At 42.9% G+C, this 15,766-nt stretch overlaps 3 protein-coding genes across 3 annotated transcripts; all 3 read left to right on the top strand.

Annotated features, from left to right (window-relative positions):
- Positions 1-5,402: 5,402 nt before the first annotated feature.
- LOC308306413 (NADH dehydrogenase [ubiquinone] 1 alpha subcomplex subunit 5-like) lies at positions 5,403-5,753 on the top strand (the record flags this gene model as incomplete). The annotated part of the gene is made up of 1 exon (XM_080751392.1): positions 5,403-5,753. One exon carries the CDS (start codon positions 5,403-5,405, stop codon positions 5,751-5,753), a length of 351 nt encoding a protein of 116 aa, XP_080607518.1.
- A 1,335-nt stretch (positions 5,754-7,088) lies between these two features.
- On the top strand, positions 7,089-8,528 carry LOC308305517 (diphthine methyltransferase-like; the record flags this gene model as incomplete). The annotated part of the gene is made up of 1 exon (XM_080750313.1): positions 7,089-8,528. One exon carries the CDS (start codon positions 7,089-7,091, stop codon positions 8,526-8,528), a length of 1,440 nt encoding a protein of 479 aa, XP_080606439.1.
- Positions 8,529-10,491: 1,963 nt separating this feature from the next.
- cox8a (cytochrome c oxidase subunit 8A) lies at positions 10,492-14,646 on the top strand. The gene is made up of 2 exons (XM_080750316.1): positions 10,492-10,691; positions 14,244-14,646. The coding sequence occupies exons 1-2, from the start codon at positions 10,572-10,574 to the stop codon at positions 14,337-14,339; spliced, it is 216 nt and encodes a 71-aa protein (XP_080606442.1). The 5' UTR covers positions 10,492-10,571; the 3' UTR covers positions 14,340-14,646.
- Positions 14,647-15,766: the final 1,120 nt, after the last annotated feature.

A 15,766-nucleotide genomic window follows, 5' to 3' on the forward strand; every position in this document is an offset into this window, starting at 1 on the left:
TCCATGAGTCACGACGCTGCGGGGGAAAAACCGTTTAGTTGTACCGTTTGTGGCAAAACGTTCAATCAGAAGGGACACCTGAAGAGGCACATCATGATACACACGGGAGAGAAGCCCTTCACGTGTGCAGTTTGTGGCAAAAGCTTCAATCAGAACGGGAGCTTGAAGATGCACATGAGAATTCATACTGGGGAGAAACCCTTCGGCTGTTCAGTTTGTGGCAAGATTTTTAATCGAAATGAATATCTGAAAATACATATGAGGATACATAGTAAAGGATACATACAGGATGGCAACGCTCTAGATTTATAGTTTGAGACAAAAAAAAAGAAAATAGCATACATATACTCACCCTCATTCCCCTCGCCGACAAAATGACATCAAATTACATAGATATTCAGAAAGGGGGGGATATGATTATATTTGTTCTGCACCCCTTTCCCCCAATACCAATTCTCCTCACTGAAAACAGACATCTACAAGCTCAAATCACATTTGACCACAGTGGGCCCGATTCATCAAGCACTTCACGGCCAAATTACGCCCATATTTTGATCTTACCGGCATTTAGGACAATTCCCAAGAAAGGGTCAGATTCAGCAATGTTTTTTTTTTCTTCTGGGATTTTGAAGGTAAGACAGAAATATAAGCCAGATTTATTCATTTTATGTACACTATATTTACGAGCAGATTAATGAATCGGGCCCATTGTGAGGTTGTAGATATGCTCACCATAAGGGGTTTTCTAATGGGAGCAGAGTTTTACCCTTCCGGCTCTGACACACATGGTGTTCCTTCTGACTTCACAGGAGTTATGCAACGAACAGATTGGGTTAGGACACCCAGTGGTTCTCAACCTTTTCAGGCCGCGACCCCCAAAATAATCATATTTTAACTGGGGACCCCCCATCCTGACGAGCACTAAGACTTGAGGCATTACATTTGTATAACACTGTTCTATTGCGAAAATAGCAGATCTACAAGCATGTAGATCGTCTATTTTCACAAATTCTGCCTCTAATATTTGACAATTTGGCCAATGTTTAATTTGTCATTAGAGGTATCAAAAAGTAATTTAATTGTCACTTTAGAAATTTGTATGTAAAGTGTAAACTTTATACTTTTATGTAAACGCTATACACTTAAACTTTATGTTGTTGTTTTTTTTTACTGTTGAGTGACTGAGAAAACAGCATTGCACATAAGTTAATCATCTGAGGACCTCCCCAGATAATTTGGGGACCCGCCTGGGGATCCCGACCCACAGGTTGAGAACCACTGTCCTTACCCAGCGCGAGGGAGGGGGACAGTAATCCTTATTATCGTTTATCATGATTAAAAACACTGACAATAATCAGTATCGTGGAGATTTTAATTATCGTGAAATTGTCCTCATAAACTGTCATAAACTAGTTTGTGTTAGCCTTTGTCAAGCTGCAAATTCATTACCACTTAAGCCCTGTATACTTAAAAGAAAAAGGAGGAGGTGCATTTGTTTCGCCAAAAATAGCAGATCTACAAGCTCACTTGTTGAACGTTTCCCCCCTGAATATTAGGGATGCTGGGGACTGCATTTTAAGTTTTAAACATATTTAGATGATCGCGATAATATCGTTAATCACAATTATTGTGATGTGTAATTTTCATATCGTCCCATCTCATCAGGCACATTAATGCTCAGCTAAAATGTCAAGCTATGTGAGCTTGTAGTTCTGCTGTTTTCACAATTTTGGAAAGACGATGTGAATTGTGAATTCAGAACTGTACTTAGGTTGCAACAGTTAAATAAAACAAATTAATTAAAAAAAAATGTTTTCTTTGATTGGGAGCACAGTGGCACAGTCGGTGGCACTGTCACCGCACAGCTAGAAGGTCCCGGGTTCGATTCCCGCCGGGGGACGCTGTGGCCTTGTTCTCTCCTCCGTGTCATCAGTGCCCAATCTGCCCATACCCTAGGTGGGGTTGGTGAAAGGGCCTTTCTGTGTGGAGTTTGCATGTTCTCCCTGTGTCCCCTAGGGTAGATACCCTCACAAAAAACATGCAGTAATCCTGGTCTCTATACTGCCTCCTCCTGGTCAGCCGGGGGAATGGAACTGGTTGGAATAACGTTTTCTTCCACGCGCTGCGTCCTACCGTGGAAACTCCCCCATGTCAGGTGACAGGAAGCGGCCTGCTCACTCCTCATGCACTGAATGAAGCATGAGCTCAGATCGAGGCTCTCCATGGTTTATAGCAGAGGGAGAGCAGTCACTTTTCACTGGGTGAAAAATGGGTTACACATTTTGGGATGATACATATTTTTTAAATTTTAGTACGTTTATAACACTCCATAGAATAATCGTGAAGGCGATATTTGGTATATTGTTGCAGCCCTCAAATATGTTTTTGTGTTCTGTTGCTTTCACCTACAATATATGAATAAACAAAATAAACACTATTGTGCAGACTAAACATTTTAAGTGGCTTACTGATAATATCCCCGGACCACACTTTGAGAAACCATTGCTATATATCGTTCACCATTGTGTTTATATTATACAGAGACCATGGAAAATCTATAATAATGCTGTAACCAATCATTTACTACTGTTGAATAATCAAAGAGATGAACAGTTGAAGGAACGCATTAAGAAAAGAAAAGTCAATCTGCTCTCTAACAACAACAAACTCTTTTTAACAGTGACACATCTCACTTGCAGTATTCACCTTGTCCACACGAGGGGGACAAAGACCACCTCCGTGAAACAATGCATTTCCTTTTTTTTTTAAGTCTCATTCAATAACTAGATTCTAGATAGAACATGGGCTCGCTCTGTACTGTCGGGCAGTTTTGAGGAGAATACCTTACTTAAGGTATTCTCAGTTCCCCACTGTGCCTGGGGAACTTTGGTGTGCCCCTGAGAAGGGTCAAGTGTGCCCCTTGAAACTGCTTGAAAGCCAGTATTGTATTTATCATTTTAAAAATGATTTAAACTAGTGAAAACAGCCGATCAACAAGCACACCGCAAGGCGTTGTGTGCTTGTAGATCTGCTGTTTTCACTACTGTTGCGCGACAGCCTTGTATGATGAATCAGGGCTTTGCTTTGCGAAGAAACGTTCTTCCCGACAGTGACGATATTTACACCCCCGTATTATGTTCAGTGATGCAGTGGTGGTTCAATGTTTGGGGGGTCGCGAACGTCGCTCGACACCTACTATACAGGTCTATTGATATGCAAATAGGCTAGTTTCTTTGTTAAACGGTTGTCGAGGTGTGAACTTCGGGGGATGCGAAACCCCGGCTCAAAAAAGATATGGGTCGTCGGGGGCGCGCGACCCAAGACCACTGCAACACTGATTATGTTGGTGTGCCCATGGATTCTTGGGACATGAAAACTGTGCCCATGCAGAAAAAAAGGTTGAGAAACACTGCCTTAAGGTGGTTGCACACTGCTGCGTTTTTCGGGCCGAATATCGGAGTGAATTTCGGAGCGCGTGAATAAAGAAATCAACCTCACGTTATGTCAGTCACGTTTGCACACTGCCGCCCGTTTCGCGCACCACTCTGTCCCTTGCTCTCTCTATCTCTCTCTCTCTCCTTGCCCTGAAAAACGCATTTCGCAACGAAAAACGCAGCAGTGTGCAACCACCTTTACTATACAATATAAAGATTTGGGAGAACAAACTGACCAAGAACACTTCTCCCTCATTGCGCCCTGCCTTTGTACTGTTGGTCAGTTTTGAGGAGAATAATCTTACTATATAAAGATTTGGGAGAACATACATACTTCTAAAGATTACTTCTGAAACTCCTACAAAGATTTCATGTGGGTGTTGTTGTTATTTATAACAGGTCGTACTTGTTGGTGGTGATGTCATCAAGAACGCTCCTCATTGGCTAAAGGCCATGCCTTTGTACTGTCAGTTATTCTTTTTATTTTATTTTATTTATTTATTTAGGAGAAAAAACTTTACATAATTATAAAGACAGAGGGGGCGTAAAGTATAGCATAACATACTGATATAACATACTGGTCTCAAGCCAACGTGTTATCATTTATATCAGGTCGCACTTGTTGGTGATGATGTCACCTAGAACGCTGCTCCTCAGTGGCCAAGGGCCCTGCCTTTTCTACTGCCTTTGTCGGTATTTCTTTGAATAAACTTGACCTATAAACTAAGATTTGGTATAACATACTGGTCTCGCCTTTCAGCGAGCCCACAATAATAACTCATGTTTCTGTTGCATCACATAATCTTCTCTTCACTCCTCTTGGACTCAGGTTCTGCTTGGATCCAGGCTCGGTCTCAGCTGCAGTCATTTAAACAAACAAATAAACAAATATATATGGGGCATAAATAATAATAAGAGCCATGTACAACTGCTACTTGCACCTCAGAAAGATCATGTTGAATATTACTAGTAGTCCGTGTGCGATGAGGGATTGATATAGGAGTCTCATTTTGTTGGATAACCCAGACCGGTGCCCGTTGGGCAGAACAGTCACCATCCATGTCCAATCGTGCAATACTCGTTGTATCCGTCTGTCTGGCTGGCACACTTGGAACACCATATATGGTGTTCCGTGTCCAGGCCAGTCAGTGAGTTAATCTCCAAATTTGGGCACTGATGTCAGTTGGGCTTTGTTGTCAAGTGGGCTTTGTTACCATCATGGTGGTGGCGACACTGTTTAGTATCAGTGATCGGAATTAATCTGTCAGGGCTGACGGCCCATGATGCATCAGTGACACACGGTGCAGTCGTCACAAGGCGGGGCATCAAATGATCCAATGATCCCAAAAGGTGATTTTTAGATGAAGTTGTGTCCTGCATCTCCTCAACCAGTGATAACTACTAAAAACCTCTGACTAAACAAGTGACATCGTTGCTGATGCCAACTGGTTTGATCCAGTGCAGTGGTGGTTCTCAAACATTTTAGGCTGTGACCCCCAAACTGGGGACCCCCACTCTGACAAGTACTTGGAATTGTAGGTATTACATTTAGCGTTACTCAGCTCCATAGATAAATATTGTGAAAATAGCCAAACTACATGCTCAAAACGCCTCGCACTGCGAGGCGTTGTGAGCATGTAGATCGTCTATTTTGACAATGTTCACCTCTTACTTACTTATTAATATTTGCCAGTTTGGTATTAAAAAGGTCTTGAAAGTCCTTAAATTGTCACTTTATAAATGTGCAGATACCCTGTACACACTTATACTGTATGTTGGATTATTTGAGTGAGATCATTTAAGCTAAATCATCTGGGGACCCCACATAATAATTTGGGGACCCCACTTTGGGTCCCTACCCCAAGTCACTGGTCCAGTGACATCAGCAATGATGTCATTCGTCCTATATAAGTGGCGAACCAGAGGTACAGACCTATAAGATACCACTACCAGAGACAAGGTGATGAGATGGCAGGACTTGTAAAGAAGACCACAGGTCTGGTGGGCCTGGCCGTGTCTCGGAACCCACATGAGCGCCTGAGGATTCTCTACGGTAAGATCCTGGCGTCTCTACAGACGATGCCTCGAGACGCCGCCTACAGGAGGCAAACAGAACAGCTGGTCAACGATCGTTTCCACCTCGTCAAAACCGAGCCCGATGTCGGGCGGTTGGAGCAGAAAATAAACTGTGGTCAGATCGAAGAGGTGATTTTCCAGGCCGAGTGTGAGTTGGCTCTGTCCAGGAAGATGGCTGAGTGGGAACCGTGGAAACCACTGATAGAGCAACCCCTTCCCGACCAGTGGAAATGGCCCGTCTAAATACCAGGGTTCCCACGGTCATGAAATTCCTGGAAATATTTTGAAATTAGAAAAATATTTTTCCAGTACTGGAGAAGTTTTGGAATTTATCAAGGGTCCTGGAAGAAATAGCTATGCTTTGTCTTTGGTTATTGATTTTGTTAATACCTCTGAAATGACAAATTAAACATGGGCCAAATTGTCAAATATTAGAGGCAGAAATTGTGAAAATCTAGATCTACAGTACAACGCCTCGCAACGCGATCAGCTATTTTCACAATAGAACCGTGTTATACAAAACTCCTCAACTCTTAGTGCTCATCAGGGTGGCGGGTCCCCAGTTAAAACATGATTATTTCGGGGGCCACGGCCTGAAAAGGTTGAGAACCACTGGCATACACTACCTGTCTTTGAGCATTGCGCATAGGAGTAAGAGACCTGTTATTGAGCTGAATTATTGTTATATAGTCCTGGAAATTTGGTTAAATATTCTGGAAAAGTTTTGGAAATGAATAGGTAAAAATGTGTGGGAACCCTGAAATACTGATCTACTTTATAAGTGTGTTTGCAGTGTATAGTGCTTGAACGACTTTATGTTTTCCATCTTTCCGGATATAAACCTTTATTTGCAGCGCTATACTCCTCCCACAGTTTTGATGGCACGCACTCGGGCCATAGTATTATGTCAAATAGACCGGCTTCATCAGGACTTATCTGGGTGTGTTTTGCTAAGAGATACGTCACATGGGAGCCCGCTGGCCTACTGGTCCACATAGGTTCAGTGTAGCCTGACAGCATGTCGCTGGTTCGATTCCCGATCCAGCCTACTTTGGCTGCCTGCCAGTCCCCATCTCCTCCATTTCCTGTCAGTCTACTGTCATATCAATAAAGGCATACAAGCCCAAAACACATCTTAAAAAAGAGATATGTTGTATATTAATTGCATTTTCCATTGACTTGAATGGGACAATGCTAAAATGTAACTTCTCAAATATGGAGATGACTGACATTATAGACCACTTGAGATTGACACAGTATGTCCGTATATGGGCATTCCAAGATATGGGCTTAATATTGATTAATATTGACAGAATGGTTAGCACCACTCAAATAGGGACACTGACTGACAGATACAGACATATCCATATATGGGCATAGTTGTAATATTATTTCTGTTAATGTATGAAAGATCCATGTGCCACTTTTAAATAGACATACAAATAAAAATGAAGGGTCATTGCACACAGCTCCTGCGGTTAATCGTTTCCACCACGTCGAAACTGAACCTGGTGAGGCTGCATCACGTATTCCAGATATTGAGACAGCAGCAGCAGCTATAACGGTATGACGGTGGCAATGTCTTGGAAGTCAAGGACTCGCAGCCTGCAGGTGATTGACACAGAGCTGAGTGCTGACACTGTGGAATGGTGCCCTGTTCCGCAGTGGCACAACATCCTGACATGTGGAACGTATCAACTTCAGCAGAGTCCAGGCGGGGCAGTGGAGGAGTCCGCCACTCCCCGCCGGATCGGTCGTTTGTACCTGTTTGAATTCGGCCAAGAGTGCTCCCTGACCACGCCCCTCGCTGAACTGCAGCGCGTGGACACTCCGGCTATTCTGGATTTGAAATGGTGTCATGTACCGGTGTCGGGGAAGCCATTGTTGGGGATGGCCACTGCGGTCGGGGACATCCGGTTGTACACGCTCACGGAGAGTCAGGAGAGCCACTGGGGCCTAAAGGCTCTGAGCAGCCTGGGAGTGGGAGCTGATGACAGGCTGGCGCTCTCACTGGACTGGTCCACTGGCAGGGGGGACGGCGGTGACGTGCGGCTGGTGTGCAGCGACTCCGCAGGCTGTGTGAACGTACTCTCCCTGGGTGAAACCGGTCTGACAGCCGTGTCACAGTGGAAGGCCCACGACTTTGAGGCCTGGATCTCTGCATTCTCCTACTGGGACACTCGGCTGGTTTACTCCGGCGGGGACGACTGTAAACTCAAGGGCTGGGACCTACGGGCCGGTCCCGTTCCCACGTTCACCAGCAAGAGGCACACCATGGGCGTCTGCAGCATACACAGTAACCCGCACCGGGAGCACGTCCTGGCCACGGGGAGCTACGACGAGCGGGTGCTGCTGTGGGACGGCAGGAACATGGGGAAGCCCCTCAGTGAGAGCCTCCTTGGGGGAGGTGTGTGGAGACTGAAGTGGCATCCCATCCACGATCACCTGCTGCTGGCCGCCTGCATGCACAATCACTTCCACATCCTGGACTGCCGGCAGGCGCTGGAGGGCGAAGGTGAAGGAGCCTCGTGTCCCAGCCTGGCCTCCTACACTCTGCACGGCTCCCTGGCGTACGGAGCTGACTGGTCCCAGCTCACCCCGGAAGGGGGCGCTCTGCTCTGCTCCCCGCACGCGACGGAGACCAGGGAAAGCCCTGTGGAGACCGGTGGCAGAGGAGGACACTCGAGGATCCAATATGAATCCCCTGTTGCAAGCTTATTAGACCCCTCAGTGGAACGTGACAGCGGTCACCTCATCCCAGAGACCCTGATGCTGACCCCGTCCACCACCGCCTCCAGCTCTGCTGCTGTTGTTCCACCCCTCGACGCTGCAGCGGACGGAGACGGATTGTCCTGTTTGCTGGCCACGTGTTCTTTCTATGACCATGTGCTGCATGTGTGGCGCTGGGACTGGGCTCCTGAGAAGGCCTGTGCCTCCTCCCCCTCCCAGGCCCAAGAAGGGAGTGAGTCAGAAGACCCGGAAGGAGCTCTGACTGAGTTGACGCTATCGGAGACTTGAAGTAGTGAAAAATCATACCTAGTGTGAAGTGAGCGGTGCTATTTATGAGTTAATTGTGTCTTAAGCCCCTTCTCGACTGCAGCTTTAGCACCACACCGCGCCACATACAAATATCTACATTTTCCATAACACAAAAGTACCCCTATCGATAAGCTACAAATTGACCCTTTTAACTGTGATTATAATGAATAGACTTTTTGGTTACCACCGCGCTCTGACTCTACTGGTGCGGTATCCCTTTAAATCAACATGTAGAAGGAGGAGGATGGATCGCACACAGTGGCAAGAGTTGTTTTTTCTTTATTGTTGCATTTGCATGGATGAGAAACAAACGTTTCGGCTGTAAGCCTTCTTCAAGAAGGCTTACAGCCGAAACGTTTGTTTCTCATCCATGCAAATGCAACAATAAAGAAAAAACAACTGTGATTATAATACAATAATACATTTGTATTACAATATCCTAATTATAATGCACTATAATGGATTATAACTGTGATTATAATACACTATAAAGTATCAAAATATTACTATTATAATTATAATACACTATAATAGATTATAACAGTGATTATAGCACAATATAATATTTGTATTACAACTACATGGTGGTCTAAATGAAAAGTCAGCGAGTGATCAGTCATTATGAAGTGTTTGGCCCTGTTTGGCCTAGCTCAGACCTACTCTAGATTGGATACTTTTTAGTACCACGTCTAGTACCACTTTCACACCACTCTACCCAGGTCCTTGTAGTGGAAAACCTGGCACAAGTGGGCGGTGTGGAGTGGTGTGGAGTGGTGTGGTGTTGGGCCATGTCAACGTGTTCAGCTTCACACAGTCATCTCTGCTTGTATTTTTCTCGTTACAAATTTTGATACTTTTTGAGATAAAAAATAAATAAAAAACTGTTTCCCAGTGAATTCCTATGGGAAATGAATTCTGTCATGTATACTACTGCTTGGTTACGAGTGCACAAGATGCAAGTTGGAACCTCAACATTTTGTGATTGGCTACACAGACATTGAGGCAGCATACAAAATCACTGAAACACAGCCCTAGTGCACTCTGCTGACGCAAGTAATAAATCCTACCAGCACCAATGTCGGGAGTATTTTTTGTCTACTCTTGTGTGCATCCCAGACAGCTTTTAAGTTGCTTGATTCAATATTTTGAAAATAGCCATTTGATCAGACCCTCCAATATAAAACTGTTGTAACTTTTAACACATCCTTGGTTCTGGTGACTCATACTGTCCTAATACATGAGAAGGCTGTATTTTCAATTACCTTTTTCTATAGAATTTTGGGGGAAATTAATAAATAATAAATACATAGGCCTAATAGTGCATTTATATAGCGCTTTTTTATCCAAGGCACTTTACATAGATTGTGCATTACATTCGCCCATTCACCCACCCAATACATGAATAAACACACACACATACACATTGATTGATTGACTGACTGACTGACTGACTGACTGACTGACTGACTGACTGACTGACTGACTGACTGATTGATTGATTGATTGATTGATTGATTGATTGGTTGATTGATTGATAGAAGACTTCATTTGAGTTTGCATAGGAAAAGATACAGTTTCATGACAGTACAGTTCACTGGTACAAGGTCTCATAACTAAAGATGTTGCATAGTGCTGTTCTATCACAGACGACAGTAATCCAGAACAGTAGATGGCGCTATAGCCTCCTTTGTTGGCAGGTCCTCCCGCATGCAATAACTTTATGCAATAACAAACACCACTAAAAATCCCATAGCCCACAGGGACGGCCCGCCGTAGTGATTGGCTGCTTTGTTGTCAGGGTAGACCGAGCCAACCTATAGTGTTTGCCTGGCAACCAAGCAGCCAATCACATCGCGGGGAGGCCGTCCCTCCGGGCTATGGGATGTGGCAGCACTGACCTCAGCCTGTACAGTAGTTATTACAGTACATTGGGGACGACACAGAGAGAGCAGCGGTGTGTTTTTGCTTGTCTGACGACACATTATATTTGTTATATATAATAATATATACACACAAAACAAAATGTCTGCTTTCCTGAGGACCATGATGGCGACCCGCCTGGCCCCCGCTCTGCGGTCCACGGCGCTCCAAAGCCGGGCCAACGTGGGCCACGCACCGGCCAAGGACCCTCTGGGCCCCGTGGTAAGTCCACTGTTAGCTGTTAGCTTCCATGTGCAGCGGCGTCAGTTGGGAAACAGCTAAGGTATGGCAACATGGCTGGTGTCTTGCACGCGTGCCCTCGCCTTATACCTTATAGCAACAGGCACGATTACAGTACATTTTATTATTTTGCCCGCTGTAGTCAGCTGCCATAGCTTGCCATACCCAATTGACGCCTCTGGGTAAGTCCCTGGTAGCTTTTATTTATTTTCTCGCGAGGAGCGTCGCGATTCTCGTTTTAAAAAAAAGGACTGATCTGTAAGCAATCGACGCGTCGCGCCGCAGCGGCGTTGACGGCTTGTAGATCTGCTCTTTTTTTCTTTACCATCAAGGTCAAGGCAGTTTGTTTTAGATAACTGAATGTGATCAATAATGAGATATTATCAATGTAATTTGTTCAAAAGGGCCAATGTGTAAACGATTATTGTATTAATGGGTGTCTTTAAATTCCTTTATTTTAGATCATTGCTTCGTAGCGTTTACTATCTAGTAGCCTATGTAGCCTATTATGTTTTACAGTAACATACGTTGCCGAGTAGCCTACACAGTGATCTATTGAGTAACACAAGGCAGGGGTTTTCAAAGTGGGTGACCGGGGCACCCTGGGGTGCCGCGGCGTGACGGCAGTCCAGGGGTGCCACGATATCATTTGATAATATTTGGAGTTTAGTTGGACACTCATAATTATAGTTTGTATCAATTTAAACTTGAAGTAGGCTACAATGTTATTTTCAGTCAGTTCTAACCAAAATGGCTGTTTTCCCAACGTTTTCCTCACAACATAATCGCTAAAATATGCTATAAATATAAGGTGCTGGGAGTGAAAATTCTGAATATAATGTTGGGGTGCCTCGGATGAAAAAAATATGTTTAGGCTGCCCTGAGCCAAAAGAATGTGGGAACCCCTGACATAAGGTGTAACAAGTTACAACATAGTAGTAGGCTGCACTGTTTTCCTATGGAACATTGTGTACTTCCTTCATAGAGAGTGAGTTGCCTAATATAAGTACGACAGTCTCAATTGTTACATTATCACAATTAAGTTGAGGTAATCAATATCATCATAATCATTTCCATGTTGAAAACGTGTCATACATTGACATGTTCTGAACTTGTAGATCGGCTCTGTCCTATATTTTTTAGATTATCCAATATGTCAGTCAATTGTTCATATTTAGTTATGTGTCATGTCTGCCAATGTGCAATGTTTTTTTTTTTTTGTATTCATATGTTCCAATGTTCAATGCCAAAATCCGGACAACCTTTGCCGCGTGTCGCTCCACATCTCTCCCCCCATTTCCTGTCAGTCTACTGTCCTATCCAAATAAAGGCATGAAAGCCCCAAAACAAATCTTTAAAAAAAAGGACCCTTTAGCTGAGAGAGAGAGATGAAGCAGGGACCCCCTCTACATATTGTATAAATGTGTGATGCAGATTTTCATAGATTACATAGATATCATCGTCGATATTTTGTAAACCTGACCTTTCACTATGTACTTGGTCGGCTCTTTTTCCCCTCTACACCAAACCTCTTTGCCTAAAATAGACGATCTACAAGCTCTCAACGCCTCGCAGCGCGAGGCGTTGAGAGCCTGTTGATCTGCTATTTTTGGCTAAAGTTCTCAGAGTAGGGATGCTATCATGCAAGGGTTGTTAATTTAAAAGAATGATCCTATCACACAAGGATTTGGTGGATCCCTTGTAGTAACTCTGAGGACCCCCTAGGGGTCCCGGACCCCCTGTTGAAGACCCCTGCCCTACGTTTAGTTTAGTTTAGTTTAGTTTAGTTTAGTTTAGTTTATTTGATCATCTCATACATTTATACAGGTCATACATTCATATAATCATTGTTACAGGTGATCAAAAGGAATAGGCAGAAGCTGAAAGCTTGTGAATGCCTATCCTACGTATTCATAAGACATTGATTAGTTATACGTGTTCAGATTTTTTTTTTCATTATAATAAAAAGAAAACAAAAGAAGAAAAAAGGAAGAAAGAAAGAGAAGAAGAAAAACAAAACAAAAACAACAACAACAAGAAAAACAAGAATGTATCTGGATAAAAATACCCACAAGTACAAATAAAGAAAAAAAAGTGATAATAATAATAATGGCTAAGTTTTGCTGTATTTAGCCAGGATATTTAATTTGAGTATCTTTTTAAATTGTAAAATGTTCTTACTATGTTTAATCTCTTCTGTCAAACTATTCCAAATCTTTACTCCACAAACAGAAATACACATTATTTTGCGGGTGGTCTGAACAGTTGTTTAATTCAAATTGAGTTCCCACCTTAGGTCGTAGCCCCCCTCTCTGTCACTAAACATGTCAAGAATGTTAGCTGGAAGCAGTTTATTTCTTGCCTTGAACATCAGTTGAGCAGTTTTGAACTCGACTAGGTCAGGAAGCTTCAGTGTACAAGACCTCAGAAGTAGATTATTTGTGTGTTCATAAAACCCCACTTTATGTACTATTCTTATTGCCCTCTTTTGTAATATGAATAAAGGATGAATATTACTACTGTATGTGTTTCCCCACACTTACAGGCAGTAGGACAGATATGGCAGTATAAGCGCGTTGTACTGGGTTAACAGGGACAACGTCATTCTACAGTGTCACACAAAAGTTGTGAAAATAGCTGATCTACAAGCTTGCAGATTGTTTTTTCTTCTTTTTTTTTTTGGACATGATGTTTCCATCCAATAGCATTTAAAAGCGTAGTTGTTAGATTTGAGCCCCACAGATGAAAACCTTGGTAGGGCTGTCACGATCATGACATTTTCATGACGATTAATTGTCACTCAAATAATTGCGATTAACGATTTAATTGTGTTTTTGTCGTTGACAATTACATTTCTGTTTGGCTTGTAGGCTTTGAAGTTGCACATGGCAGATATGACACATAGCATGCATATACAAAGAAATGACTGACATATTTGACAACTTTATACATATAAAAAACTACATTGATAGTGGAAATATCTACAAGCTCATATCCACAAGCTCACAACGCGCCACGATGAGCTTGTAGATCTGCTATTTCCACTATTTTGAAAATGCTTCAAAATATAAGAAAATGTTTCTACATGGAACCGATGATGACAAAATTATTGTGATCAGTGGTTCTCAACCTGTGGGGCCCAAATTATTTTGGGGGGTCCCCAGATGATTGGGGGGTCCCCAGATGATTAACTTAATGTGCAACATTGTTTTCTCACTCAACAGTAAACAAGCCAACATAAAGTTTAAGTATATAGAGGGTATCTGCACTTTTTAAAACTTCTAAAATGACAAATCAAACATTGGCCAAATTGTCAAATATTAGAGCCAATCATTTTGAAAATAGCCGATCTACATGCTATTTTCACAATAGAACTGTGTTATACAAAATGTAATGCCTCAACTCTTAGTGCTCGTCAGGGTGGGGGGTCCCCAGTTAAAATATGATTATTTTGCGGGTTACAGCCTAAACGTTTGAGAACCACTGTATTAGACGACGATGACTAAACCCTCTCTTTGTCTCTCTGTTCTTTAGGAAACAGTCATTGGGATTAGTGGCTTTGCTTTGGCCATCCTGGGACCAATGTCATGGATCCTCTGCCACCTCGAAGACTACAAGAAGAAGGAGTAAAGATGAACACTATTTGAACCCTCTTTTAAAAGGGCGTGGGGGTCCATTAGAAGTAGAACCCTCCTTCTGCAGGGGGTCCAGCTACGCACTGGGACCACCGTTACCAGAAACCAACAACAACCCCTCCGTCTTACAATGGATCAAACCGAGACTCTACCTCTAAAAAATGACAGTTTACTTTCATGTCTCTGCCATGTGTGTGTTTTCAAGGCTTGCTGGTCTTCTGAAAGACTGGCTGCACTGCATCAGTGAAATATTTACACGGAGGGGGTTACTTACAATATTATTAAATCTTATTTAAAACCGATACAGTTTGGCTTCAGTTTATTTGATGGTTTTGCTTTGGTTGTCCCCCAAGCCAGGAGTTCAGTAGATTACAAAAAACTAAAAACGTGTCTACGTGTGTTGCTAAAATAGTTTACAAGCTTACCTGCTATGTTTGCAAATTCTTTTTTAAACTGGGCTAAATTATTACAGGGGTCTTCAAGTTTTTCAGGCAAAGGACCCCTTAACTGAGAGAGATAAATCAGGGACCCCCTCTACATATTGTATAATGTGTTATGCTGATTTTCTGTCATCAGTCTTTGATGGATTTGTGTTAATGTATTTTCAGACATTTAGCCACGTCGTCGTAAACTTGACCTTTCACTCTGTACTTGGTCTGCCCTTTTTGACCTCTACACCAAATGTCTTTGCTGAAAGTAGCCGATCTACAAGCTCTCGAGAGCTTATATTTGATTCCTCGCCCACCTCTGGAATAACATCATGGCAAGTTAACTGCACAACCACCCGGAGGCTCAAACCACATGCCAAGTACATGCGCTGGCACTGCCTTTTCCAGGCCTCCACAATGCATCACGACACGTGAGCTTAATAGGTGGGCTATTTTCGGCAATCGGCAATCGTTAAAAAACTATATCGTGATAGTAATCATTGCTATATAGAGTTTGTTCAGTAACGGAGGTGACTGACCCCTTCTCCTCAGCTCTTTAAACAGCTATATTGTGATAGTATCACAATATAGTACGCCTCGTGCTGTGAGGCATTGAGAGCTTGTAAATCGGCTATTTTTAGCAAAGAGGTTTGGAGTAGAGGTCAAAAAGAGCAGACCCAAGTACAGGGTCAAAGGTCAAGCTTACTACCTTGAGTTCAATAATATGTTTTTGTATTTGTCGCATTCCTAAGACAACAATGTGATTATAGTAAATCTACCTCCATTGATTCTGGATGGGGACCCAAATGCATGGCCCTGGATGGGGAAACCGTCAGGTTACTTTGTTTATAGGGTTACTATAATCACATTTTTGTCTTAGGAATGCGACAAATACAAAAAAATATTATTGAACTCAAGTCTCCATGGCGTCAGTAATCAATAGAAAAAAAGTCATTTTGGGGGTGAACTACTCCTTTAAGTTTAACTGTAACAT

This window comes from Nannobrachium achirus (genome assembly GCF_963921795.1).
Source record: "Nannobrachium achirus genome assembly, chromosome: 20".
In the NCBI taxonomy this organism is placed as follows: domain Eukaryota; kingdom Metazoa; phylum Chordata; class Actinopteri; order Myctophiformes; family Myctophidae; genus Nannobrachium; species Nannobrachium achirus.

Excerpts from the sequence above, each read along its gene's own strand:
- cox8a (XM_080750316.1), top strand. The coding sequence starts at position 10,572 with ATGTCTGCTTTCCTGAGGACCATGATGGCGACCCGCCTGGCCCCCGCT. Across the intron at positions 10,692-14,243 it reads AGGACCCTCTGGGCCCCGTG|GAAACAGTCATTGGGATTAG; the intron begins GTAAGTCCACTG and ends TCTGTTCTTTAG.